Raw genomic sequence first — 27,202 nt, forward strand, 5'->3', positions numbered from 1 at the left:
CCTCAGCACTGCTACTACATCTTAACCTCATGCCCGAAAGCCTCACTCACACAGCTAAGTGGTGATGGGCAGTGCAGAACTGGAGGCGGGGGGGGGCACTACACGCAGATATCTAATGCCAAAGCCATACACGCTGGTTAGGCATGTCTCGTTATGGCAGGAGCAAGTGCAAAGGACTGTGGGGTGAAAACCCAAAATGACGTTTTTTAATACCCATTTTTCAGATTTAAAGGGACAGTATCCACATGCAACCTTTGTGTTTCTGCCTGCTGAGCACCTCTACAGAGCACCCAGGGCCCAGGCCCGTGACCGGGGTCGCAGGAGCAGAGCAGTGCCTGGCCCGGAGGCTCTGCATGCTGAGGAGATGGCTGGAGCTTTTCTGGTCATTCTTAGGGGGTCTCTGCTTCCCATGTCTCAGGCAGGTTGTGGGGGATGGAAGGGGAGGAAGAAGGGGTAACTTGCGGGGATGGACTCAACATTCAAATGGAAAGCAGAGCCCCAGATCCCAGCACCCCGGGGCACGGGGCATTCGGAACCGAGCAGTGGAGTTGGCACCCTGGCTGTATGGGTTAAACTGTGGGGCTTAGCGATACAAACTGAGCTAAGGGGCAGTCACAAATTCCTTGCTATGAGTGTCAGACCCACCCCAGGGGCTGCAGCACACTGTGTGTCTCATGGGTCTTTGCTGCTTTCCACCAAAGCAGCAGGCAACGGTGGCTGGCAGAAACAAGCTGCTGGATTCAGGCGATGTGAACAGGGGTGGCAGGAGGCAGGACACTAGCTAGCTAACCCAGGTAGAGGCAATTGTCTGCTCCGCAGTGAGCCCTGAGCCCACAGTGGTTCTGATCTAGTATTGCAGGGGTGGGACAAAGGAGTCGCTGGACCAGTGGTTCTGAGCTGCTCTGTGGCAAGTCCTCTGTTCCTGATCCTGTTGGTGAGCCTTTCACATATGACCTGAAAGGCCAGCCACGCTCACGCCTCAATGCAGGCTTGCGTGGAAGGATTTGCCCACAGGTTGGACTTTGCTCTTCTGTCCATGTTCATGGCACTTGCAGCCTGGACCTATGACACAGCACAACAGCTACTGGGTGATCAGGGCTGAGGACCCCTATTCCAGGATGGCCCTCGGATGGACAAACACAAGCCTCCTGATTTTCACTGTAAGGTAATTTACACCCACTTGCAGGGCTCCTTTGCACTGCCACAGTGGCACAAAGGGGACTCAGTGTACATGAGAATGAGGGCATTTGGTTTTTGCTGGGCAATGTGGGCTAGATTTCCCAGTGCACTCCAGTTTTACATTGGCATAATGGGGTTCTGCTGGTGTAAAACTGAAGTAACTTCTTTCCCCCCACAATAGAACTTTCTCGGCCTGGCAACTTTGGAATGACAGGCACTGTTGCATCAGCCCCAGTTCCGCTGAAGGGCAGCGGGGGATTCTCTTTGCTCCAAGGAGGCGGAGCATTCTTCTGCAAGAGGCCAATTGCCCCTGTGTTTCTGAGCTCGGCCCGACGGGGAGGGGGCAATTACGAACAGAACATGGTAACAATTGGGTCGGGCAGTAAATGTTTTGACGTCATAGAGATTTTGGGGAAAGGCACATTTGGGGAAGTGGTGAAGAGCTGGCGGAGGAGCACGGGGGAGATGGTGGCCATCAAAATTCTGAAGAATGATGCCTATCGGCGCAGGATCATTAAAAATGAGCTGAAGCTGCTGCAGACCATGGCGGGGGTGGACTCGGAGGAGTCCCACATTATCCAGTTCCACGAGTTCTTCCATGATGAGATGAAGTTCTACTTGGTCTTTGAGCTCTTGGAGCAAAATCTATTTGACTTCCAGAAGGAGAACAATTTCTCTCCTCTGCCAGTCAAGCACATCCGGACAGTGACCACCCAGGTGCTCAAAGCCCTGGCCAAGCTGAAGGAGCTTTCCATCATCCACACGGATCTGAAACCTGAGAACATAATGCTGGTTGACCAAATGAGGTACCCTTTCCGAGTCAAAGTGATTGATTTTGGGTCAGCCAGCATCTTCAACGAGGTGCGCTATGTCAAGGAGCCATACATCCAATCCCGTTTCTACCGGGCACCGGAGATCTTGCTGGGCCTACCTTTCTGTGAGAAGGTGGACATGTGGTCTCTGGGCTGCATTATGGCAGAGCTGCACTTAGGCTGGCCCCTTTACCCTGGGAACAATGAGAATGACCAGATCAGGTACATCTGCGAGACCCAAGGGATGCCCAAGCACAGCTTGCTCAATGTAGCCAGAAAAGCTCACCACTTCTTCAAGAGAAACCAGCATGCTGAACTGGTAACCCAGTGGCAGCTGAAATCCTCGTCCGAGTACTTGGCAGAGACCAAGGTGAAATCTGTGGAGAGGAGGAAGTATGTTCTCAAGTCCCTGGAACAGATGGAGTCGGTGAACATCCACAAGATGATCTACCCAGACAATGAAGCCCTGGCTGAGTACTTTGACCTGAGAAGCATGGTGGAGTTGATCAAGAGGATGCTGACCTGGGACTCGCATGAGAGGATCACGCCAAGTGCAGCCCTGAAGCACCCTTTTATCTCCATGCAGCTGCTTAGACTGAGCTACGAACTCACCCAGTACTACCAGCTCTGCCTGCGGGGCTTCCAGGAGTCCATCAAACGGGAGAGCAAGGACAAGCAGGAAGTGGCTTTTTGCAGCGCCATGGAAGAGGACACCTTCTATCCGGCACAGGAGTATTTCAAGGAGGAGGAGCGTGTGCACGGCGTCTCCGGCCTCTCCAGCGTCCAAAGGACCATCGACCAGATGGACGATCTGAGCATTGCTGAGCCAGGCAGGGAGGCTGCCATGAACTTGTTAGGAGAAGATGCCAGAATGGGAGCATACGAGTCCTCCACTCCTGCTGAAGTGGCCAGCATGACCCTAGGCCACATGGGAGTGCACAAAGCCACTTACCAGAACCCCGGGCTAAACCACGAGCAGCATCAAGAGCCAATCCAGGCCTATTACGGGAGCCGGTACGGCAGCTCCAAACACCGCAAGCACCCTCGTCACACCAAGTCCGACACTTTTGGGAACTTGATCCTACTGGGACAGCAGTCTCCTGGGGATACCGTCAGCTGGGAAAATGAAAGCAATGCTGGCATCTCCCCTGTTGCCTCCTCCCTCCCAGAGCCCAGCACCTTGGATGATCAGAGACATCCACTTTCTCCCACCACTAAGGTACCAGGGACAGGTCCATTTCAGCTGGGCAGGGACTGTGTTGTTTCATTATTAGGAGTCACCCTTCTTGGGGTCAGCTAAAATAGGGTTTGCACCAGGGCTTTACAAATAAACCCGAGATCTACAAGGATCTACCTGGATCTATGAGGAAGATCTACAAGGCAGATCCTTGAGCACAGTGGATACAGGGGTCTACCTTGATAGTCCCACAATGAAACAAGGGATGGGCCAAGACCTCAAGGGTAGACACCTAACTCCCTTTGATTCCAATGGGTGTGAAGCGCCTAATACCTTTGAGGATCTGACCCTAAGTGACCACTAGCTGTCTTTCCCCATTGTAGTGATTGATCTATCTATCTAACTTTGCTAGACACTAAAATCATGGACTGAATAGAGACACTGAATTTATGGCTTAACACAGCAATCCACTAACAACCCACCCTCAGTTGCCTTTTTTTTTCCTCCCTCCCTTTCTTTTCCCCCTATGACTGGAGGGGTGTTAGTGGGCCACTTTACTTTGAATGGTCCCTTGAAATATGTGTTAACTACTATGCTAAATTTCAGAGTAGCAGCCATGTTAGTCTGTATCCGCAAAAAGAAAAGGAGTACTTGTGGCACTTGTAGAGACTAACAAATTTATTTGAGCACAATCTGTTCCACCTTCTATTTAGCTGTGACACTCTGAGTACATTTCCCAGACCTGAAGAAGAGCTCTATGTAAGCTCGAAAGTTTGTCTCTCTCACCCACAGAAGTTGGTCCAATAATAGATATTACCTCAACCACCTTATCATCCATCCACCCATCTAATCCATCTATCTCCATATACCTCCTCTATCTATCCATCTATCTATCTACACCGATCACCTAGCTGCCAGTAGATATCTCATTCTTATTTATCGTTTAGATACCATCCCAATTATTAATTATTATCATCATATCGTGCCAAGAAGTGTCAACATAGACTGAAGGCCAATTGTGTTAGGGATTGCACCTGCTCGAAGAGAAAGGCAGATCCATGCTACAAATAGCTGATGGTCTGACAGGCCAACAGGCAGACAAATTCAATCTCAACCCAATTCTGTGTGCAACCAAAGATCAGACATTCACAGGAGGTTGAGGGGAGAAGTTCCTCAGAAAGTCGGTTACTTTTGATTGGAGTGAGGGCATGTTCAGTGATTGCTCTGGATCAGACTGAGGCCAGCAGGCAGAGCAATCAGTTCTGGACACACGGTGTACCTCTAAAGCATAGGGGTAATTAAGCCTTGGTTTTTGCTCTAAAACTGAAGTCTTATTATTTATGATGTGCACTGTGGTAGTGTCTGGGGACCTCAGCCGAGCTCAGGACTCCATGATGGTTAATATTATTTGTTCTACAATGCCCACAAGGGCCCTGCACTTAACCCAGAAAAGACACCGAAGAAGGGTCCCTGCCCAAGGAATTTACAATCTAAGGGCCCAGTTCTGCAAAGACTGGGCCCTTATGCACTGAACACTTTATGCTTCAACGGGACCCCTCCCGTACATGAAGCTAAGCACAAGAGTCATTGCAGGATCAGGGCCAAATAAAACCTGGATCCTGCAATGGGATTAGCATTAGCAAAGCCTTGTGCTTGAATGGAACCCTTCTGACTCAACTAGGTTGGTGTCAATCTGTATGGACTTGGTTGCAGGATCAGGGTCTAAGACGGTTCATGTCTAAGCTGCTGTACCTGAAACCAGGATTGTCCAAACTTTGCGCAGAGATGGACTGTGATGGTAACTCATCAGCATGCTAGGGTCTGCAGCTAATGTATGATTATTATTAATAGATTGATTGGCTGTTTGTGTACAAAACCAGTTGCAGCCTCCCTGCCTGATGGATACGACTGGTCCCATCAGCCAAAGATCTGCTTCCCTATCAAAACAGACAGTGGCCACGAGTCATGTTGTAGAAAACCCATCTTCCGTGCATGGTTACCTCTGCACTAGCACAGTTCCCCTTTAGTTTCTGATGTCATTTGGGTTGTTCATTATTAGTATTTAAGGACAGCTGAACCATGGCCAGAGATGCAACAACAGCAGGGAGAAGCTTCATTTAACCCAAAATGTTACTTCAAATCTTACCCTGCAGATGATGCGCTCTTGAGAGTTATGACTGGCTGATCAGGGACGACCTCCTTCCTTCCTCTTTGTCCTCACTGGCAGCCTGGCTGAAGCTTTCCTTGTCCCTGCTGGAGATACAGATGCTAATTAACATTCATTCAAACAGGGCTGTTGGGTGCTATATGGCCTCATGTGAAATTAAACTAGTCCGAACCTGGAAAAGGGGCTGAGTCCAAGAACTCTGGGCTGCCCTGTCCCTGAGACAAGGGGCTTGGTGACCTTGGGGTTTGCCTGGCTGTGCTAGTGTCCAAACCCTCAGCTTGTGTAAACAGGCAGAGCTGTATTGAAGTCAATGCAGCTTTGTAGCTCTAGGGGTTTAGTACAGCTACATCAGGGGCTGGAATGCCCTGTGTAGACAAGGCTGGCGCCCCAAGGAGCAACCTGGCTCTCCAGTCTCAGGAGCAAGGTCAGGTTTTGGGCCTGGTGTTCCTCTTGAGCCTCTCCTTCTCTTGCCCATAGAGAGCCCAGCTGGAGCTGCCCGACCCCGAGCCGCAGCTGCCCAGCGCCAGCACCTGGCTGGGCGGCGATGACTGGCTGATTGAGAGGAGCGGGGAGAGGGCCCCAATCAAGAATGCGCTCCACCTCACGCCGAACAGGCTCCAGCCCTACCTGCAGCACATCGCGAGCCACCACTGAGCCCAGGGCAGCCCGCAGGAGGGACAAGCCAGGAGGAGACACCCACACACACCCCTTTGCAGAGTCCTTTGTAGCCATTAAATTATAGACTGTTCCCACCTCAATGCCGTTTACTCGTGAAACCCAAAGCTACCTCCCTATTATTGACAAGTGTCAAACCCGGCTTGTCCAGCGGCCAGTAGACCATGATGCCATCCCAGGGCAGGAAGTCCATCTAAGGGAAGGCCAAGGCCACGACTGCACAGGGATAGCAGCCAGCTGGGGGCATGTGGGCGTCACCCTGGAGCCAGCTCATTTCTGTCTCAATAAATGATTTATCAGTGGCAGACCATTGAATGTCTATTGTTATGGGATGGAACCCAACGCCCAACCCCTTATCTCACTTCTCTCCCCACACCCTGTCCCCAGCAAGGCCAGGCCAGGGCCCAGCCCCCGTCCATCCCACCCCGCCCCCAGCCAAGGCCAGCCCAGGGCCCAGCCCCACATCTGCCCTGCCCCGCCCCCCAGGCCAGGCCGGCCCAGGGCGCAGCCCCACATCTGCCCCGCCCCTTGCCGCATCTGAGTGGAGGAGAAGCTGGTAAACAACCAACTGCCACTGGCGGCCGGGATGTACCATTCTCAGCCTGGATGGGGGGGCCCCTGCAAACCTACAGGCTTTATTACTGGCCCTGGTTAGCAAATAACCACAGCGGACGCTCTGAGGCAAAGTTATGTGCTTTGTTTGCTCTCCGGGAAATCACCAAGGGAGTTTTATTATCTCCAGCCCCGCTCCCCCCGTCAGTGAAATGGTTCCTTCCTAGGCCGAGCGAGTGCCCAAGGGTCAAACTGTTGGAGTGAACCATTGCCTTGGTGGGGGGGCTAGGAGGAGTTGACCAGAACTGATCAGCGAATTGACATGATTATTGGTATTACCTTATTATTTACCCAGTCAGTTTACTTAGTCTACACTGTGTGCTTAGGGTGATTTTTAAATAAACCTGGATTTTTTTTGGGGGGAAGGCATCTTTCTCCCTCCCCCTTTCCAGGGGAATGGTACCTTCCCAGAGCTATTTAATTGTCTTGCTCAGCGGCTGCCCCTCGCAGCGGCTGGGGCACAGGGCCCTGGGGTGGGCGAGGCTGGGCTGCTCCCCCGAGGGAAGGGGCTGTGCCAGGCTGGGGTTTTGGGGCAGCCTCACTGTGCCAGGCTGGGGTTTTGGGGCAGCCTCACTGTGCCAGTGCTGTCATGTAACTGAACCAGGCCATTGTGGTGTCATGGTGATGTCATCAGGACATGATGTCATAGTGATGTCATCACAGTGAGCCCAAGTGGCTAGGGCAGGGGCCCGGCAAACTTTTTGGCCTGAGGGCCGCATCGGGTTTCGGAAATTGTATGGAGGGCCGGCCATGGACCCGCCCCACCTCCTATCTGCCTTCCCCCCCACCAGGACTTCTGCCCATCCACACACATCCCACTCCCTGTCCCCTAACCACCCCCAGACCCCTGCCCCTGATTGCCCCCCGCTGCCCCATCCAACCCCTCCTCTCATTCCTGACTGCCCCTCCGGGACCCCTGCCTCCATTTAACCCCCTGTTCCCACCCCGACCCCTATCCACACCCCCAGACATGCCGCCCGGCTGGAGCCGGCCACGCCACCGCCGTGCAGCCCAGGGCACCGGGTCCGGCTGGGCTCGGCAGCTGCACTGCCCCAGGAGCTTGCAGTCCCCCCACCCAGAGCAAGCTGAGGCTGCAGGGGAGGGAGACAGTGGGAGAGGGGCCAGGGGCGAGCCTCCCGGGGCAGGAGGTCAGGGGCTGGGCAGAAGGGTCCCGTGGGCCATAGTTTGCCCGCCTCTGGGCTAGGGCTTCAGGACTCCTGGAGGACCTCATTTCACTCTTAGAAGGGGCAGGGCCGGAGGCTGCTTTGCACGCTGGGCTCTGGCACACCCTAACTCAGTGGTCCCCAACCTTTCGGTGGGAATAGCACATTCCTATTCCCAGAAGACTGTGGCGGGTGCCAGACACCCCGCTGCCGATATGCCACTGAGAAACGGTAGCGGCAAGAAGCGTTGCCACTGAAATGCTGCAGAGCAACGGCAATGCTTCTCGGCAGCATTTTGGCGGGCAGTTGTCCAGCGGCCGTGCTCGGCGGTGGCATTTTGGTGGCGTGGTGTCCTGCGGGCGCAGACAACTGCCCTGGCGGGTGCCATTGCACCTGCGGGCACTGTGTTGGGGACCCCTGCCCTAATTTAACTGCGTTTTTTCAAGATCTTGAGGGTCATTTGGGGTTGAATTCACCACAGAGCAACAGCTTGTTGCCGCAGGTCCTGCTGCCACAAGCTCAGACTCTCTCCTAGGTAGTGTGGAATTGCTCAGGCTCAGGTTGGTGAGATTGTTCCATGTTTCCTTAGTGAGCCACGCAAGCCCTGGAGCGAGCAGCCGAGTAACAAGGTGCGAAGCAAATGACAGAATGGCTTGCACCCAACGATCTCACACGGCAGAATTTCGTGGTTACCCAGGGCTGGCTGCTTTCCTCTGCCTTGTGCCCTGGTCAGTCCTTTACAACCTCTGCAGAGTGATTACAAAACGCTGAGCAAATGGAGAGGTCTGATGAGATGGTGTTTACACCTGCTCACTCAGGTGTTCCTGACTTCTCAAGTGCAGGCTAAGGAGAGACCCAGATCCAGTGAACCTGAACCCAGCCAGCAAAACTATTTCAACAGGATTTGCTGAGGCTCATCTGCAGCAGTCCAAGTATTTGGCAAGTAGCATAGTGCAAGCCCCAACCCAGGTCAGTCGAGATTTTTCTAGTGCCCTGTACCTTGAGTCACTGTCTACACCAGTCCAAAGTGGATACAGACTGGTGTGAGTGGGGAATTCTGTTTGTAATGACATTGTGCAATAGCCACGTGATTAGGATTAAGACATTTGATCATTTGTGGGCCCAGATTACATTAAACTGACACATGAAGGGATTTTTTTGCATATTTTTCCCTCCTGATATCTCTGCAGGGCAAAGCGAAGGTTGTGGAGGTGCCTTAACAGTGTATTTCTTATCTGCACCTGTTTGGCTTTCTGTGAAATGTAACATAAGCTGTGAATTGCTGGGGTTCATAATGCTTGGTTTGGGGAGAATTGCAACATCTTTGTGTCCCAATATGTCTATGCTGCTGCCTCCATGTGCAACAGACCCTTCCAAGCACTAATGCCAAAGCCAGAACGCAGCTACAGAAGCTTCAAAGAGCAGTGAACATTGGGCCAAGGAATCTGCCAGCAAGAACGCTGCATGCAGGGTTGTGGTAGCCGGGTCGGTCCCAGGATATTAGCCAGACAAGGTGGGTGAGATAATAGCTTTTATTGGACCAACTTGTGTGGTTTTGGCACTTCTCCAGCCCCCCTAATATCACTAAGTCTCCCATAAACTCGTGGCTGCATACTAGCTGGACAGGAAGGTGGAGTTACCCTGATATCACAATGGGCCCAACTAAGAGTTACCTGAACCTCTCTGGTTTCAGAGTAGCAGTCATGTTAGTCTGTGTCCGCAAAAAGAAAAGGAGGACTTGTGGCACCTTAGAGACTAACAAATTTATTTGAGCGTAAGCTTTCGTGAGCTACAGCTCACTTCATCAGATGCCTCTCTGTAGCCTATCTAATCACAATACTTAGATCCAGGTGTTAATCATTTTGCTTCATTACAACCTATTGCTTCCAACAGAGCCTCGAGTCATTCTGCGCTCAGAGAGGAAATACGGTACATTTGAGGAGGCACACTACATTTTTTTTACAATATAAAGATGCTGCATCCCTGCTTTGAGTACAAAATGGAACTCAACCTTTACCTGAGTGTGGTGACCCGCTCCTCCATAACTGGTGACTTTATTCAAATCTATTTGCTGTTCTCCTCCTCAAGTTTTCAGCTATTGAGTTAATGCTTTCCTTGTTCCTTGCAAGACCATGCTACAGATCCCTGCCTTGCAGTGAATTTTCGGAAGATTATGTCAATTCATGGCCTGGCTCAGCTGTTAGTTTTTGAAGGTGGGATGACCTTGTGTTCCAGAGAGACACCAGGGCTCAAACAATGACTAATGCCATTGCAGATAAACCAAATGGGCTAGCAAGAAACCAGGTGACACCGGATATTTCAGGCTCTGGAAGGGACATGTCAACCCCACCATGTTTGCAGTGCTGGGGTGGCCATGTTGCCCTGATATGTATTCTTGACATGCTGTAGCCAGGTCGTTCTGTGATGCCAGGATTTCCTTGCGTCAGTCCTCAGCGGCGTAGCCTCCTAGTGACCTCTGCAGATGTTTTCCCACTGGCCCAAGCTGCTGATGTCCCTGCTGTATTTGGAGTTCCAGTCCCGTTCGAACACAGCCTGGAGTTGTTCCTGCACTGTGGGCTCGCCCTGGGCGTTTGCGTCGCACTGGTTCACCACAAGCGCAGATCCTGCAGTTCTGACAAAATAGTCTCCTGACCAGTTGGAGGTACCTTCAGCGAGAAGGAGGAGAGAGCTTATCGCACCTGCCGGCCCAAACGCCATCATGACCCTGGCAGCCCTGGGCTCTCCCATAGCGGACACTTCTGTTCTACCAACCCAGGCAGGCCCGAAGAATCTCTTCTGGGTGTGCAGCCTGCCCCAGCATTTCCTGGGTACGCCACCAGCCTGCAATTCTCAGCCAGGTCTTCTTTTCCTCTTGTCCTAACTAGGAACATGCCATCCCTCCCCGGGAGTCCTAGTGCCCCCAATGGAGTCCAGCATCACCGCGTGCAGTTGCTGTTCTCCCATGTGCACTGACGGGGAGCACAGACCTACCATGTGCAGGCCCCTCCGCTGGCTCCCTGTGTGTTTCAGGCTTGAGTTCAAAGCTGCCTACTTTATAGTTAAACTCCTTCACGGCCTTGTTCCAGCTGTCCTGACCCTACAGCCCCTGGGCCCGAGTCTCACTCACACAAAGGCCCCTTTAAACCATTCTGGCAGTGTGTAAAAGAGCCTTAAAGCGAGTGGGAAGGGCCCCTGAGCAGCCCCCTTTGTGCGGGTACCATCCCAGCTGGGGTGGGGCTGGTGTAAGGTGTCTGCCCCGGCCGGTCTCAGCCCCTGGCCTCGGGGTGCGGGTAGAATGCACAGCACCCGGGCTAGTCTCCGCTCCCCAGAAGCTATGAGAAGCAGAAAGTAAATGAGAGCAGACTTAGGCCCCTGCAAACTGACACCATTTTAAGGGTCTCTCCCCGCACCGGAGCGGAGTAGCTGAGAATCGTACTGCTGGCGTGCCTCACGCTCTGCCCCCCCTCCTCGTTTCCCGAGGCCAGCTAGTTTCACCTTCTTCCCGCCACCGGCCATGCAAGGGCGGTCTCCTCTGCAGGCAGTTGGAGTGTGCGTGCTGCGCCGCCTCCCCATCTCCTGTCAAATATTGGCTGGACACATCACAGCCTTTGCCTGCCTAGAGCTCCCGGGCTCTCCCGCGCTCTGGGTTATTTAACTATAATGCAGAGAGACGGTTTGTCAGTGAGCCAAGGAGGAAGGATACAGGACATATTTAATAGTGTCGGTAGGGAGAGGTCAGCAGTGGCAGTTCGATCCTTTGGGCTCTACTCACCAATATAGGCCACCTTGTCGGTGACCATGTACTTATTGTGGTTGACTCTTGCATAGGGGATCTCAGCTTGTGTTTCATTGACTGGAACCGTGAAGAGTCTCTTCAGATGGAAGGGAGGAAAACAAAGACCCCACAGAATGAGTGTCCTAATGCATCAGTGCACCGCAAACACCGGCCGTGAAAGAGCCGCTTTGAACCCGTAGCCTGTGGTTTGGAGACCAGGCCTAGGTGGACAAAGCCCTAGGTCCTGATTCTCTGTCCCCTGCACCATGTGCAGTCACTGGCACCACTGCAGAGGGAATGTAAAATGCACCCACCTTGCCCGCTCTTTGTGCTGGTATCCATGGCGGCACAGGGCAACAGCAGCGAATCAACCCTTACAATTTTGATCCATCTGGTCTCAGCAACACCATGTGTCTCTGGTGCAGCTCACCCAAGAATCTGGCTGTTCCGGAACAGACTGAGGAGATCTACCCCAAACCTACTCCTAGCCACAGCACTGACCGGGGCTTGCCACCACCAATTTCTCTGCTGTTTTCCCTGGGAGGTGGGCTCCCCTCACAGCTGCTTCTGGGACAGGCGCTCCCAACTGGGTGTGTGCAGCCGATTTCCCCCGAGAACCTTGCTCAGAGGCAGCACTGAGTGTTCACCAAGGTTCCTAGTTGGACATGGCCGGGTTGATTTCACGGCTTGGGGAATGAGGGACAATGGTCCCTTTAGCCTCAGCAAGGCCCTTTGGATCCAGCTGGTCTCCTACCACAAATACGATCCTGGAGAAATCTTTCAGGCAAATGCTCCAGCATCCTATGGATGAGGAAACCAGTCCAGACAGGAGCAGTCTCAATGGAGCTCAGGACTACACGTTAGCTTTAACTGTGGGCTTAAGTGCTTTGCTGGATCAGGGATTTAGTGACTTGCCAAAAGCCACAAGAAGTGGAATGAGTGTAAAAGGCAAGATCTGAACTCCAGGATTCCTGACCCTTGCTGCTGTGCCAATCGGAGCATTACTCACCACTTCCACACTGTAGTGCGTCCCATTGTCCTGCATGGCAGCCAGAGATTTCAGGAAAGGAAACATGGCTGGCTTGGAGTGCTCCCAGCAGCCAATCAGCAGTCGAATGTGGACTTGCCTTTCGTAGGCTGCTTTCCTGAGATGATTATCAATAGTTGGCCAATACCTGGGGAAAAAAACAAGGCTTGCCCAGGTGCTTCTCTGAGTTACTAGCTACAGCAGTGGCTGCCCAGGGACCTTTTAAAGTAACTTTTTCAAATATATTGGCCTGAATTTTCAGAATGAACTAGCAAATTTTGGGTGCCCCATGTGTGATGCTTGAAAGAAAGGGCATCTGATGAAGATCGGGTCCCTTTAGGGCATCTCAATTTGGGCTGCTAAAACCACAGGTCCCTTTTGAAAACGGGGCCCATGGGTTTTACCGCAACCGTAGCGGTTCCCAGGAGGGAGCGTGGTGGGAAAAGGCATGGAGCGGATCGGCAGCAGGCTCAGGAGTGTTAAAGGGAGAAGTCTGAGCAGCACATAGGGCCCAGGGGGAAACAAAGGCTGAGAGACGGGCAGTGGAGGTGGGTGGAGCCTTAAAGGACGAGGATAACACCCCCCTGCCCTTGTTACTGAATTCAACTCGGACATAGCTCATGCCCCAAAATCTCCACTGGCACACACCGCGCAGCGAACTGAGCACAGCCCTGTGCCCAGAGCGGGCTCGGCCTGAGAGCTGCTTCGCAACGGGCCACTGAGGTGTTACCTCCGGGGGTGCGAGAACTCCATGGTCGGCAGGTAGCTCATCACGGCGATGTGCACGAACTGGCTGGCGGCGTCGATGATGCTGAGCAGTGCGTGGAGGTCCTCCGTACGTCCCTCAGCACACAAGGCTGGCGGGGAGCTCTGGGCACAGCACAGAGGGGTCAAGCTGACAGCTGCACAGCCGGGAAGGAAATTTTCCTTCCATATGCAGCACTGCCTGACTGGTCCAGTGCAACATGGGGGGGGGTTAACTCACTTTGAAGCAGCACGTACTGGCCACTGCAGGAGGCGAGCTAACTGACCAGAACAAGGTCTGTTCGGTTACGGCAAATCCTACGTGAAACCAATAAGAAGGAGCAGGAGAGGGTTACCCTGATGTGCCTCGACTTACAGAAAGGTACACACTGGCGTCCGTCCCATTCAGCTGCACCTCCAGAGGTGTCTCCTTGTTGTATGTGGTGGAGTAATTGGCTGGCCAGGGTGATGGAATGGAAGCGTCCGGCACCCCCAGAACCCAATAGGCTTCAAATATCTTCCCTAAGTCCTTGGCCAAGCAGCTGCAGTTGTAGACAGCTGCACCCAGCTCCTTCACCTGCAGGGCAAGCAGCACAGAACTCTCCGTCACGTGCAGCCGGTTGGAGTGAGGAATTCCCAGCGCTGTGGTTGTGCAAGCCACATATTTCTTTGGCTGGAGGTTTCAGGGCCTCTGGGGATGCCTCCCCCCACTTTCTCTCTAGCTAATCTCTCCTTTATTGGCACCCCAAAGAATCTGAGCGACAGCGCTGGCCTTGCCAGTGTCTCTGCTGGCATGAGACATGGGCTCATTCTGATACCCCCAGAACAGCCAATCAAAGTGGTGCTGGAACCAGTCTGAACTGCTCCTGGGGATTTGAAATCCTGGCCCCAGCCATAGAAATAACATTTTCATCAGGCTACATGGCCTCTCTCCAGGGGGGCAGGTCTGACCTTGAGCCCTGGACACTTTGCTACAGAGATGCTTTGATTTTCCTGAGGAAGGGTCTTCGGCAGCCCCCAGGATTCCCATCCCCCGCAGGCTTGGGCATGAAGAATCCTAGATGTTCTAGACCAATGCCCCAGTTCTGCAGCGAGGTCCGTGTGGCTGGACTCCTACCATAGCCATTGACATCAGTGGGGTCTGTATGGGGATGGGGTCAGTCTCCGTGCTGCTCATTGCCAGACTGGGGCCCAAGTCAGTAACAGAACTGGGACTACGGCCCAGGAGTCCTGGCTTCCAGTTCCTACTCTCCGCACTAAACGACACTCCCTCAGCTTTCCCTACACCCCAGAACGGCCCCGCCCCAGTCCGAGCTAAGAGCCCGCCCAGCACCTGCCCCCTCAAGCTGGCAGATCAGGCAATCAAAAGGACAAGCATATGTAACACCCCAGCTTGGGCGAAGACCCTCTTGCCCCTCGGAGAGGTTTACCTGGGTGAGGGAGCGCCAGTCCATGTTAGCGCTGCCAAGGTAGATGTGGGTCTTGTCAACGATCCAGAACTTGGTGTGCAGCACCCCGTCCGTCAGCCTGCGCATGTTGACTTTGCGGACAGCAGCTCCTAGGGTGTGTCAAGGACATGGAGCTCTTTCACGGCCAGGCGGTGCCCAGTGGCTCATTATCAGAGGGCTGCTCCTGGGCGCTGACTGTAAGGACTCGGGGACTAGAACCTGGGTCCACAGTGCTGCAAGAAGTACTGCCCAAGAGACCCTGAGTGACGGTACCCTGCAGCCCTCTGATTGGCCACATGCCCCTACTGAATCCCAGGGGCTGGCCCAGGAACTTGACTGGGCAACCACATGGGCCTTGGCCTGCTGCAGTGCCAGACTTCCCCTCGTCCCCTGATCTCCGGTCTTCGACCCCGGCCTGACTCTGACTTTGACTCTTGTTTATGGGATTCAGCCTTCTGATTCCTCCAGCTCCTGTCCTGGTGGGCAGACCTCAGCCCAGCTGTGACCGCGAGGCCAGACCGCCTACGCCCCGGTCCCTTACACTGATGGGGCTACGCGGGCTGCTTTGGTGTCAGAACAGCCAAAATATTCAAAAATGCTTATTGAATTTTGGGTCCCCAAAGTGTAACACCACGAAGGGGCCTGATTGTCAGAGGGCAGGTGCTCAGCTCTTTCTGGAAATCAGGCCCCATTAGGGGGTCTCAGGTTGGGCCCCTGGTACTCAGGAATCTCACCGCTCTGCTCCAGCGCTTGGAGGTCGTCCAGGGGCTGCTTCGAGGACGGGCTGCTGACTGTGATTCTCAGCGAGACGCCTTGCTGGGGTAACTGCAGCAGTTCTGCCAGGATTTCTTCACCCTGGTTTTTAAAAAGAGGAATTTAAAATGCCAGTAAGTCCGGGGAGGGACTCTCTGCCTATGCTGCCTCCTCACCAGGTCCAAGTGGGCGTGATTCATATGGCAATGTGCATGTGCCTATATATACAGCCCCATGGGGATCACACTGATGAGGGGACTTCACCTCTGACTTTTCTCTACATGGGGCAGAGGCTGTGCATTGGGGTTGCTCAAGCTAATTCTGCCTTCACAGCTCACAGTGCTCCCTGTGTGGGAGGGGCGGACTCATTGCATCTCCTTCCAGTCTGGCCCTGTGTTTTTTCTCTGCCAGAATCTGAGCCAACATGACCCGCTCTGATCTAACCAAAACCATGAAAGAGGCTTTGCAAAAGGAGGCTCAAGCTCCGGCGAATCAATGTTCTGCTTTCCCTAACTGCTTTCCCTAACAGCCTTCCCTAACTGGCTCCCTTGATGGCCTGGGAAGAGAAACCCGTTACTGGCTTGGTAATTAGACGCTAATTTGGGGGTGGATTTAGCTAATTCGACTGCGGTTTTCTGCCCCAGCAGAGGGACAGCTGGCTCCTGTGTGTTTCACTCGCATTGACACAGTGGTGGCAGAGGGAATGAATGAATGAATCCAGCGGTACCAAGAGGAGTCTCGGCACTCTTCTACAGGCCGGTTTGGAAGTGACGTAGTGGAATCGGCACAGATGCAGATAGATCAGTACCGTGTATTACTGTACATTACAATACAATGTAGTCACATTGGTGCCAGCCCTGGGAGCGCCATCCTGCAGGCCGAGGAGCATTCTGGCCCCATCCACCAAAGCATGTGTGCCTCCCGCTGAGCAGGGGAGCAGTTCCACTGACTTTATCAGGTTGGCTCCCAGCCTGGAGCCCGAGGCGGGACCAGGCCCTGGCAGGATCCAGCCCCTAATTCAGCTTTTGCTATTTACTTGGTCAGCCGTGGCTTCCTGAGTGTGCGTGTCGTCGTTTGTCAGGGTCCAATAGAAAGATGCGATGTCCAAGCTGCTCTTAGCACCTCTGATCAGATTCCTCCAGGCCTGAAATGTGGATGGGTTCACCGTGCTGCTGTCTTCATACACCATTCCCTCGGGGATGCTTTCCACCAGCACGATCCTAGCAGGGACGACAACACTGCTAACCTCTGAACTGTCACAAGTTGGGCCCAGCTCATCACGGCCCTGTGCCTCCTGCCCTCACTTACAGCTGTGCAAAGTGGGGTGAGGCACCAGGGTGGTGTGTTGCACTGGTGTGTACATGACTGCGCAAAGTACAGGACGACAGTGAACTGGGCCTGTTCTGAGAACATGAATACTTGGGTGCGAAGGATACTGGGACAGGCTGCAGAGAACTCTGGCAGCACCCGCCATGGGAGAAACTGAGCATCTGGCTGGGGATTGCTAGTGAGCAAAGGCTGAGGTGCCCTGACATACAATAATAAAAGCCCCAAGCTTAGAACATTCACCCACCTGCAAGGATCACTGCACACGTTGTCTGGATCCTGCCCAACGTTCCCTCTTTCCCAAGGGGAACCCAACGGAAAAACGAAGAGACAAGTGAGACTCCCGGCCAAGAGCATGCCCACCAGGATCACAGCCGGCAGGACACAGCGGGAGTACTGGGGGCGGAAAGAGAGAACGAAATGGAGACGGGCAGGCAGCAGCACACACAGGTTTGAGACATTCAGCTGAAGAGCCAAAGCCTGGGCCTGATTTGCCTTTGCCCTGTGCCAGTGCGGTCATTTACACTAGTGCAAAATGGGTGTGAAATGCTACTGAATCAGATAGCATTTTGCACCCCATACACCGTTTGCACTGGTGTAAATAACCGCACAAGAAGACAATGATTAGACCCACAGAGCATAGTTCTGGTCTCACACCAGTGTAAAACTGGTGTGTCTCTAATGTCTTTAATAAAGTTACTCCTGGTTTACCACAGTGTAAGTAAGAGAAGAATCAGGCCCTCTGATCCCAGGCACTCATTCCTCCGCCCTCATGCCCAGGTGTAGCCAAGTCTGACTGACACAAGACACCTACCCAGCGGGTCATAAACAGGTGCAATGGAATCCAGGGAACACACTGGACATGATTCTGTGCCCACTTACACAGGTGTAAATTGGGAGTAAGTCCCCTGAAGCCAAGGGGGCCTGATTCTCAGTTGGCAATTGCTGCACTGAAGTCAATGGAACTCTGCTGATCTACGCCAGCTGCAGATCTGGCCTAAGAGAGTCGCTGCAGTGCAAATCCGGTGTGAATGGCGAGTGGGGGTTGTGGACATGGTGCTAGTTCTGGAAGTGACCTGTAAGTGTCCCCTGCTCTGGCAGTTCTCAGCGAACACAAGCTGTAAGCTTCACGCCTCTTAAAACCACTCCCGGCAGCGTGATGCAAACATAAGCAGAACCAGCCCAGCACGACAAGGGGAAAGCAGAACAAGCACTTCTTTTATGGGGCCATTCCGCTCTGCTGACTCCGTGGTTTTCTGGCTTAGCTCAGCCCGTTGGAGACAACTTACCTTGTGAGAAAGCCGGTTTGACTGCCCAGGTGGCAGGAGCTCTTCCCGGCTCTCTAAAGCGTTCAGCTGTGAGGGGACAAGCAAAGACCGCTGTATGCTGTATCTGAAACAAGGGAGCTTTGAAATCTCCCCTGCAGACTGGATGCACCTTGTGCAGTGGGGGCATGCAGGGTGTGGTCTGTGTGCATGGGTGGTGACAGGCCCAGATGAACACAAATAGTTAGGTTCCTAGCTTTCAGTGGTTTCAATGGAAGTTAGGAGCCTAACTAAATACTTTTTGGCGTCTGGGCCATAGCTCCTCCCAAGTTGCCATGCATTATTAAACCATATCCTGCAGTCCTTGGCGTCCCTGGGGTTTTGCCTGATGCTTGTAAAGTGGCTGGTCCACAGAGGACAACAGCCTACTGCTGCTGCTGGCTAAAGAAGCCACTCTTTAGCTTAAGTGGGAGAGGTCTGTACTTTGGTGCAGATGGCCTGTGGTGAGTTGCTATGTAAAGACTGCACAGTACATCTCTTTGGTGCAAATCGAACCCCTGGTCTGGTTTGCTTTATGAGGAGCGCACCTATCTCACTCATTTCACTGAGAGCAGAATGTGGTGTGTAAAATGATGGGGAAACAGAGGATTCTGTTTCCTTTCAGGTCCAAGGGAGAAGAAAGACAGTTCTGCAATTCAAAGGACCCCATGCATCATTGACTTTGTATTGTGACGGGGCAAGGCATGATGGCTATAGAAAAGTCATGGGAAATAGATATATTAGCTCCAGGCTAAACAAATCCCTGGTACCAGGATAAGTGAAATGGCAGCTGCTCCAGGTCAATTAAGACACCTGGGGCCAATTAAGAACTTTCCAGAAGGCAGGGAGAACGCTAGGACACCTGAAGCCAGTCAGGGGCTGGCTGAAACTAGTTAAAAGCCTCCCAGCTAGTCAGGTGGGTGTGCATGTCAGGAGCTGTGGGAGGAAGTTGCGCTGTTGGAGAGGCTGAGCAGTACACACCAAATCAGGCACAAGGAAGGAGGCCCTGAGGTAAGGGTAAAGTGGAGCTTGAGGAAGTGAGGGCTGCTGTGGGGGAAGTAGCCCAGGGAATTGTACGTGTCAGGTTTCTAAAAGGTCAGCTACCATAGCTGATACTATTAGGGTCCCTGGGCTGAAGCCCGGAGTAGAGGGCGGGCCCGGGCTCCCCCCTTTCTCCCACTCCTCCCCCGATTAATCACTGAGACTGGGAGACAACAGAGACTGTGCAAGGGAGGATAACTTCTCCTCACCTCCCTTGCTGGCTTATGATGAAAATGGCTCAGTAGACTGTGACCCTTGTCTCTGAGAGAGAAGGGTTACATGGAGGATCACAGTGAGTCTCTGAGGCTAGCGAAATCCACCAGGAAACGCGGGACCCACAGAGGCAAGGACAGAGCTTTGTCACAGTATGGAAACAGCCCATTTGCTTCGGGAACTAATTGCAATCACAAGCCTGGCCTGGCAGTGGCTGAAAAGATAAAGCGCGTTCACTTTTTTCCTTGTAACCTTTGGCCTTCCTCTGTCGGTTTTTTCCACTGTTGGGTTTTAGTGTCCCAGATGCTCTCAGGGAGAACCTAACCCAGGGGCTCTGTGCAGGTTCAACTGAGGGAAGATTCCAGAGCAAGGCCTCCCGGGGCTTTGAGTTAGCATTTTACTATCACAGCCAAACGTTAAGGGCAGGGGTGGGCAAACTTTTTGGTCCAAGGGCCACATCTGGCTATGGAAACTGTATGGTGGGCCATGAATGCTCACAAAATTCAGGGTTGGGGTGCAGGAGGGCGAGAGGGCTCTGGCTGGGGGTATGGGCTCTGAGGTGGGACCAGAAATTAGGAGTTCAGGGTGTGGGCTGGGGCTCCGGGCTGGAGCAGGGAGTTGGGGGGAGGGCTCCGGCTGGAGGTGTGGGCTCTGGGATGGGGCTGGGGATGAGGGGTTAGGAGTGCAGGAGGTTGCTGTGGGCTGGGACAGAGGTGTTCGGAGGGTGGGAGGGGGATCAGGGCTGGGGCAGGAGGTTGAGGTGCAGGAGGGGGACAGGCTCCAGGCGGCGCTTACCTTAAGCAGCTCCCAGAAGCAGTAGCCTGTCCCCTCTCCAGCTCCTATATGTAGGGACAGCCAGGTGGTTCTGCACACTGCCCCATCCACAGGCGCCACCCCTGCAGCTCCCATTGGCTGCGGTTCCCAGCCAATGGGAGCTGTGGGGCTGTGCTTGGGGCAGGGGGAGTGTGCGGAGCCCTCTGGCTGCCCCTACATGTAGGAGCTGGAGGGGGACATGCCGCTGCTTCTGGGAGCCTCGCGGAGTGGGGCAAGCCCCCAACTCACTCCCCAGCTGGATCCCATTCCCTGGTGGGAGCTCAAGGTTAAATGTCGGATTAAAATATCTGGAGGGCCGGATGTGGCCCTGGACCGTAGTTTGCCCATCCCTGCATTAAGGGTATCTGGCAAAATTATCTCCTCAGCTCAAATCTCAGTGCTGCTATTTTGCTGGGAATTTGGCCACTGGCCCCTTTTTTAAGGGTCTGGGGGTCTAGAACCCAGGATTGTGGGAACCTGGGTGACTGATGCACCACATTGCCTCTGGGGAGCTCAGCGAAGTGATGTCCACCAATTACTGGAGGGTGAGGCACCGCGGGAAGTACTGGCTGAAGAGACCAGAGCGATGTAACCCTGTGGCTGCCCAATTCAGCCGCACTAGCCGTGTAAACCAGAAGTTCCCGAGCAGCAAAGCAGACGCCGGCTTGCTGCTGCTGCAGACCTCATCTTGTGCCCTGCCTCTTCCCTTCGACCCTGGCCCAGGCCCAGCTGCCTCCGTCCCAGCCATTACACCTGTCTGGAGAATGCACCACGCACCTTTGAACGCATGTGGATGTCCCTGTTTTACAGAGGGCTGAGAGCAAGCTAGATTCAGGCCATGTAGATGCTTCTACTCCATGACCCCTGGCTACTCCAGTCCTCAGAGCTGTCTCTGGCCAAAGCACTAACAGACCCCTGTTCAGTAAAACACTGAAGCAGGTTAATGTTGCTGCAGAATCCTATGGCATGGCAGCACCTCATGCCTCTGTCAGCCTCCTCCTTGGTTAATCACAGACCGGGAGACGTACATTGGGGCTCAGCATCTTCCAAAGCTCAAGCGAGTATACAAAGAACAGGACAATGAGACCCTAGGACATTCTCACCGGAGCCCACACAGACTTGGGACCTTCCCTAGAGCAGCCAATGGCAGGATCCAAGAAGGAGATGCAGCGTTCGTGTCCGTTTCTAAGGCATACCTTATTGGGGGTTACAGAGGGCTTCATTTTTCCAGAACCTCATAGGTCCAGTACGCAGCAGGAGTTACGCAGCAGGAGAACGAACCAGCAAACCTGGAAAAGGCCAAATGGGAGCAGAACATGATTTCACTGGAGTTACACCTCACTTTAGCCAGCGGAAGTGAGATCAGAATCAGGACCTGCTAAATTACACTCTAGAAAGTGACTGGCTATAAGTAACCCTGTGACTGCCACATTTATTCTCTCTGTGATTCCAGGGCAAACGTGATCCGCTCTCCAGTGAGAGGGGGCGTGCGCTAACAGCTAGCACTGCGAACTCCACCTGCGATCCAAAACCACGGCTGGTTTCTTTCTACCTTCCACATCCTCCTTAGCGCTACGGATTCTGCACTCCGACCTGGGCTGGCATTTCTGTGGCTGCTCTGTGAGCCAGAACAGAGCCCAGCGCTGGTGATGGGCGTGGAAATGGGGGACAGCTGCCCTGGGGCCTGGAGCTCAGGGCCCCTCTACAAATGTCTGTCACTGGGTGAAACAGGATGGCACCCCAGCGAACAGGGCTTGGCTGCTAGCGCTGGGTCTGTGCCATGACAGCGGCTGTGGCTCTGAGCAGAACCGTGGGCAGTTCCTGGCTGCACTGTGCTTGCCACGGTCTGGGAACCTTTCTTCCTGCCCATGAAGCCCCTGGCTTGCTCTCCTTTGTCCTGGGTGAGTCACTCAGTAACACACACACCTGTTTTCCTAGCCCCAGCCTCTGAGCCCCCCAAGCCAGCTGGGAGGGCCCGAGCAAGCACCTGCTAGCACACTGCCAGGTTGAGTTATTCGCACGCTCCCCTAGGCAGAGCCCAAAGCCAGGACCCGCAGCGTTCAGATCGGGCTTTAAATCCATAGGCCCTCAGCTAGAGTTCAGCGGTTCCGCTCCTGTGAAGTTAAGACTTGCCCCAGCCGAGTCTGCGGCCTATAATGTCTGAGTGGGCCTGAAATTAGGAAAAAGTCATTGACCTATCCATTCCCTCCCAACCCCATCGACCTGTCTAGCCATTCCCTGCACCCCATCCGTTCAACCCCGACACATACTGCTTCCCTCCCTCGTGAGCGGCCCCTCCTCGCCCGGCTGCCTGTCTCTCCTCGCACACCCAGTGTACGCAGCAGTACGTGGTTTTCTGACACAGCCACTCCTGCGGCCGGTGCAGCGCCGCACCCCCGCAGCTGCAGAGGGGGCAGAATCCATGGGCGCTGAGCGCCTCCCCCATCTCTCCAGTTCCGCTGCAGACACAGTCGCTGCACCATGAATCGCACGGTGCCGAATTCACTGCCAGGCATCGTCCTCCCTGCCCCAGGCCTTGTGGCTTTTGGGCTGGATTTCACAAGGGCGTATGTCGTGGGTCACAAGGCTGGAGACACCAGGCATGGGGGAGGCTGTCATGTGTCTTGCTAGCTGGTGACTTGGGCAGTAAGAAAGAAGGAAGGAAGTTTTGCTGCAGGAGTGGTCAGGTAGCACATTCAGGGCTGTGATCACTCGCCTGCAGAGGTCCGGAAAGACATTTCCCCCACCCCCATGCAAAGGTGGTGGCAAAATCTCTAATGACCCCTTGCTAGCCCAGATCAGACCCAGTGCTCCATCCTCATCCTCTTTGCCTTTCACACCATCAGCCCTGCTCTTCTGGAAATCTTGTCCCCCCTTGGCTTCAGAGACTCTGTCCTGTCCTGTTTCTCTTCCTGCCTCTCGAATTGCTTGAAAGGCTCCGCCCCCTCCTCCAACTTCCTGTGGGGTTTCCACAGAGCTCTGTCCTGGGTCCCCATTTCTTCTCCCTTTACCCCTTATCTCTGGGCCATCTCATCTACACACCTCAGTTCAGCTACCGTCTCGTTGACCTACCTCTCACCTTCTGTCCAAACTGAAATCTCAGCCTGTCTCTGTGAAGTCTCCTCGTGGAGGTCCAGCTGTCAGATCAAGCTCCACATGGCTAAAACCGCTCTTCATCTTCCCCGTCCAAGTCCTCCCTGCTACCCCCGTTCTTGCTCACAGTGGACAACACCACCATGATGCCTGTCACTCCGGCTCCTAACCTGGGCATCCCCTTTGACTTGGGCCTCTCTCTAGGTCCTCACGTCCAGGCTAGATCGAAATTTTGCCCACTCTTTCTGCAGAACATCTTCAAGATCTGGCCTCTCCTCTCCGTGCATACAGCTAACTCTCTCAGCCAGGCCTTCCTCATTGCGGCTGGATTGCCACAAGCTCCTTCTCTCTGGCCTTGACCTGTGCAATCTCCCCCCCACGCCCGTTCAGAGTGTGGCTGCAAAGAGATTGTCCAGCTTGTGGCTTTGACTACATCACCCTCCCTTTGCGGGTCTTCGCTTTCAGGGCTCTCCATGGACTATCCCCACCCTACCTCTCCTCACTCTTTAGATGCTGACACCTGGCTCCCATCATCCCAGACCCCCAGCCTCCATCACCAATTTGTTAAATGTGCAAACTTGCCCCTTTGTGCTTTCTCTGCTGCTGCCCCTTGTGCTGGGGAGGTGCTCCCATAAACATCGGCCCAGCTCCATCCTTGTCCTCCTGCACCCACCGGGAAGCACTCCTTTGCCAGGACGCCTCCAACAGCCTTCACAGCGGTTAGGCTGCTTGTGGGCCAAGGCCCCTGCTCCTCAGGCCGAGTGAAACAGTCTTCTGGTTTCCTGTGCTCCCCCGTGGGTCGGTCGGCCTCCATCCGCTGACTTGTGTCTAATGATTGTCAGCAGTTTGGGGCAGGGACCATTTTCTGGGTGTGTTTGTTCAGTGCCTGGCCCAGCGGGGGCCTGCTCCAGGGCTGGCTCCTGGGCTCTACCCTAATAAATCCCAGTGCTGCTCCCTTTAGTATCCAGCCATGGAATTCCCTCACTGCAGCAAGTCCTTAGCCCCCTGGGAACGACCCGGTCTCCTTGCCCCGGTGCTGACACGCTCAGCTCCGTCTCTACAGGTTTGTGGCCATTTCTCCTCAGCGTATCCCCCGTTCACTCTCTTACTCCTTTTCATTCTCTCTCCATCCTCACTCCCCCCACTCCATTCTGCCAGCCCCTCCCGCAAAATCTACACACTGCTGGCCCACGGCCTCTGTCCCGGGGAGCCGAGGAGAGAAGCTGGGGCTGGCCAAGGTAACCATTGTGTGCAAGGTCTCTGGGGGCCTGAGGAACGTAGATCTCCATCTGTGCAGCCTGGCGCCCTGCCCTGGTGGCTGTGCCCTGGCGGGACTTTGCCTCCAGAATGGGATGAGAGCCCAGCAAAGATCCTGCTGAACCTGTTCTCTTGCAAAATTTCCTACAGAACCACTGAGAGGAAACACGCTCGGCTCCTTGGTCCTCCAACAGCCTGGCACGTCCCCAACCTGCTTTACCAGCCAGCCCCAATGCATCCTCCCAGCCAGCCTTCAGCTCCCCTCACCAGCATGCTTGTCCCCATTTCACAACTGGGAAAACTGAGGCAGAGAGGAAAGCACAAAGAGAGACAGGCCACCTGATAGTCATGTTAATAAACCTGTAAGGTGGTCAGATACCATGATGATGGGCTCAGCAGAAGAAGCTAAATGGCCTTGGTTAATACAGTGTAGTTGCAGCAGTGTGGGTTCCAGAATATTACAGAGACAAGGTGGGGGAGGTAATAGCTTTTATTGGACCAACTTCTGGGTGGCTTGAAAGCTTGCCTCTCTCAACAACAGAAGTTGGTCCAATAAATGATTTTACCTCACCCACCTGGTCTCTCTGGATTAGCTGAAGTGAGTTATCTAAGGTCAAGAAGTGGCAGACCAAGACTACAATCCAGGTATTCTGGCGGCACCCAATCTGACTTCCTAAGCACTAGACCACCCTTCACTCTCAGAGCTAGGAATAGACCCCGAGATTCTTGGTTCCTTGTCCGCTGCTCTTGCCACTTGGGAACCCTACCTCTCCAAAGCCAACACTGAATGAACAGCTGGTGACTTTCCCCAAGAGTCACCAGCTGGTTCATAAGAATAATTCACACTGCGAGCCGGCCCCTCAGCTGGCACAAACTGAAGTCGCTCCATTGATTTCAGCGGAGCGCTGCTGTTTTACACAGCTGAGGATCCGATGCTCTGTTTCTACTTCTCTAATTCAGGTCCTGAAGAAACACAGAACAGATGGATTCCATGAGCACCAGAGCGGGTTGCTTACTGTTGCAAGATTTCCCTGTCCCAAAAATGGCATGTCAGGGTGAGTTCATATCAACACAACGTGTCCGGTTTACGTGAACATGCCGTACAGTTGGCTAACATATCCCACACCCACCAGATGCAGCTGGGCCTGATTCAGCACTCACCGACATCAACACGTCTCTCCATTGACTTCAGCGTGAGCTGGGGCAGGTCCCACAACAGCCTGGTGGGATTTACGACTCTAGATGGGTTAGTTGCTCTACAAAGTCTGCAAGTTCCAGGATTCAGGGTCTCTTACGTCCGGGCTGCAGAGGGACAGATGAAAATCCCAAGTGGCTTTGCTGTACTTTCTGCGGCTCTGATTCATTGTTTATCTAGGGCAGGAGAGCAGCGTCCAGTCCTTGCACTGGCCTATTTGACAGGTGCCAGCGACAGGCCAGGCATGTTCCTGACAAGTTAGCTGTCCCCTCGGGGTTCACCCATCTCCACGTCCCAGTGATGGGGGGGCTGGTGGCAGGAGTCCAGCTGTGTGTTTCCTGGAGGAGCAATAGCTGCAGGGTTTCGATGCCGGAGCTGTGCCCGAGAGCCAGCCAGAGTGGGCATCGTGCCAGGCTCCTGCTCTGGGTGGGCTGCCCCACATCTCCCGCCGCGCCTGGCAGTGCTGACCCCTCTTTGCACGGGTGGAAATGAGGACACAAGGTGCAGGGCAACAGTGACTCAGGTCCTGGAGGGTTTCGCTCCCGAGCCCCCGCAGAATAGTCCTTTGGGCCTTACCCACAATGCCCCCCTCTGTCAAGGTCCTGCTGCCTCGACCCCAGCGGGCAGCCCTGGCCCCGCTCCCCCCACCTACCTGCAGCAGCAGCGGTTCCCACGCTCCCTCCGGCTGGGTCCCCTCGGAGCCTGGCCCGCCAGCGGCGCAAAGCCCGGGCCCTGGGGAGGAGACAGCGGCCTTCCCCCTCCCAGGGGTGGAGCCTCGCCCTCCCTCCAGCCGGCCCCTCCTCCGGGCGGGGTCCACGGCCCGGGGCCGGGAGCTCTGTCTTCTCTACCCCCGCCTGGAAACCCCCGAGCCGGAGCCAGGGCGCCGAGGGCGCGGGTCCCGCTTTGCATCACTGCCCTCTGCCCCGGCCACTCATTGCATGGCCGCCCGGCTAGCTGGATGCTGGGCTGCCCCCGTCCATCGGCAGCTGTTCCTGGACAGCTCTGGGGGACGGGGACGGGGGGAGCTTAGGGGAAGGTGCTGGGCACGGACTCGGCTGGTTTGGTTCAATGCCTGCCTCTGCCCCTGACACCGCATCTCTCTGGGCCTCAGTTTCCCCATCTGTAGGAGAGGGAATCATCCTTCCTTTCTCCCCCCCTTAGGTTGTCTGGGCTAGTTAGACCATCTCCCACTCTGTCTGTGCAGCAGCCGGCACAATGCAGGCCTGATCCCAGCTCGGGGCCAGGCGGGTTCACTGTAATTCAAGTACTAACGATCTATATAGACCACTGCTCTCTAGTTCTTAGCTGGATGTGTTACAGTTGTGCCTAAAAAGAAAAGCAGTACTTGTGGCACCTTTAGAGACTAACAAATTTATTAGAGCATAAGCTTTCGTGAGCTACAGCTCACTTCATCAGATGCAAGCAAGG

The 27,202-nt window shown here is 54.3% G+C and overlaps 2 protein-coding genes across 6 annotated transcripts; one reads left to right on the plus strand and one right to left on the minus strand.

Annotated features, from left to right (window-relative positions):
• The first annotated feature begins 1,539 nt into the window (after positions 1 to 1,539).
• HIPK4 (homeodomain interacting protein kinase 4) lies at positions 1,540 to 6,269 on the plus strand. Its single transcript, XM_043501457.1, has 2 exons — positions 1,540 to 3,210; positions 5,813 to 6,269. Exons 1-2 carry the CDS (start codon positions 1,540 to 1,542, stop codon positions 5,987 to 5,989), a joined length of 1,848 nt encoding a protein of 615 aa, XP_043357392.1. The 3' UTR covers positions 5,990 to 6,269.
• Positions 6,270 to 9,526: 3,257 nt separating this feature from the next.
• Positions 9,527 to 26,564, minus strand: PLD3 (phospholipase D family member 3). 5 transcript variants are annotated; one of them, XM_038382115.2, is made up of 12 exons: positions 26,427 to 26,564; positions 21,426 to 21,518; positions 18,148 to 18,213; positions 17,106 to 17,254; positions 16,569 to 16,752; positions 15,514 to 15,634; positions 14,762 to 14,889; positions 13,708 to 13,908; positions 13,318 to 13,457; positions 12,570 to 12,735; positions 11,558 to 11,657; positions 9,527 to 10,451 (listed from the first exon to the last, which is right to left on the minus strand). In XM_038382115.2, exons 2-12 carry the CDS (start codon positions 21,450 to 21,452, stop codon positions 10,252 to 10,254), a joined length of 1,482 nt encoding a protein of 493 aa, XP_038238043.1. In that variant the 5' UTR covers positions 21,453 to 21,518; positions 26,427 to 26,564; the 3' UTR covers positions 9,527 to 10,251. The 5 variants fall into 5 exon arrangements, with proteins under 5 accessions (XP_038238043.1, XP_043357393.1, XP_043357396.1 ...); XM_043501458.1 differs by having other exon boundaries at positions 21,333 to 21,518; XM_043501461.1 differs by lacking the exon at positions 26,427 to 26,564 and adding an exon at positions 25,741 to 25,877.
• Between the last annotated feature and the right edge of the window lie 638 nt (positions 26,565 to 27,202).

This window comes from Dermochelys coriacea, chromosome 23, assembly GCF_009764565.3.
Source record: "Dermochelys coriacea isolate rDerCor1 chromosome 23, rDerCor1.pri.v4, whole genome shotgun sequence".
NCBI classification, from domain to species: Eukaryota; Metazoa; Chordata; order Testudines; family Dermochelyidae; genus Dermochelys; species Dermochelys coriacea.

What these genes read in the sequence shown, in the direction of transcription:
- HIPK4 (XM_043501457.1), top strand. Translation starts at nt 1,540, where the DNA reads ATGGTAACAATTGGGTCGGGCAGTAAATGTTTTGACGTCATAGAGATT. An exon ending in CACTTTCTCCCACCACTAAG is followed by an intron (nt 3,211 to 5,812) that starts GTACCAGGGACA and finishes TCTTGCCCATAG; the next exon opens with AGAGCCCAGCTGGAGCTGCC.
- PLD3 (XM_043501458.1), bottom strand. Translation starts at nt 21,452, where the DNA reads ATGAAGCCCTCTGTAACCCCCAATAAGGTATGCCTTAGAAACGGACAC. An exon ending in CCAAGTCTGTGTGGGCTCCG is followed by an intron (nt 18,214 to 21,332) that starts GTGAGAATGTCC and finishes GTCCCCTCACAG; the next exon opens with CTGAACGCTTTAGAGAGCCG. An exon ending in CAAACCGGCTTTCTCACAAG is followed by an intron (nt 17,255 to 18,147) that starts GTAAGTTGTCTC and finishes TTCCGCCCCCAG; the next exon opens with TACTCCCGCTGTGTCCTGCC.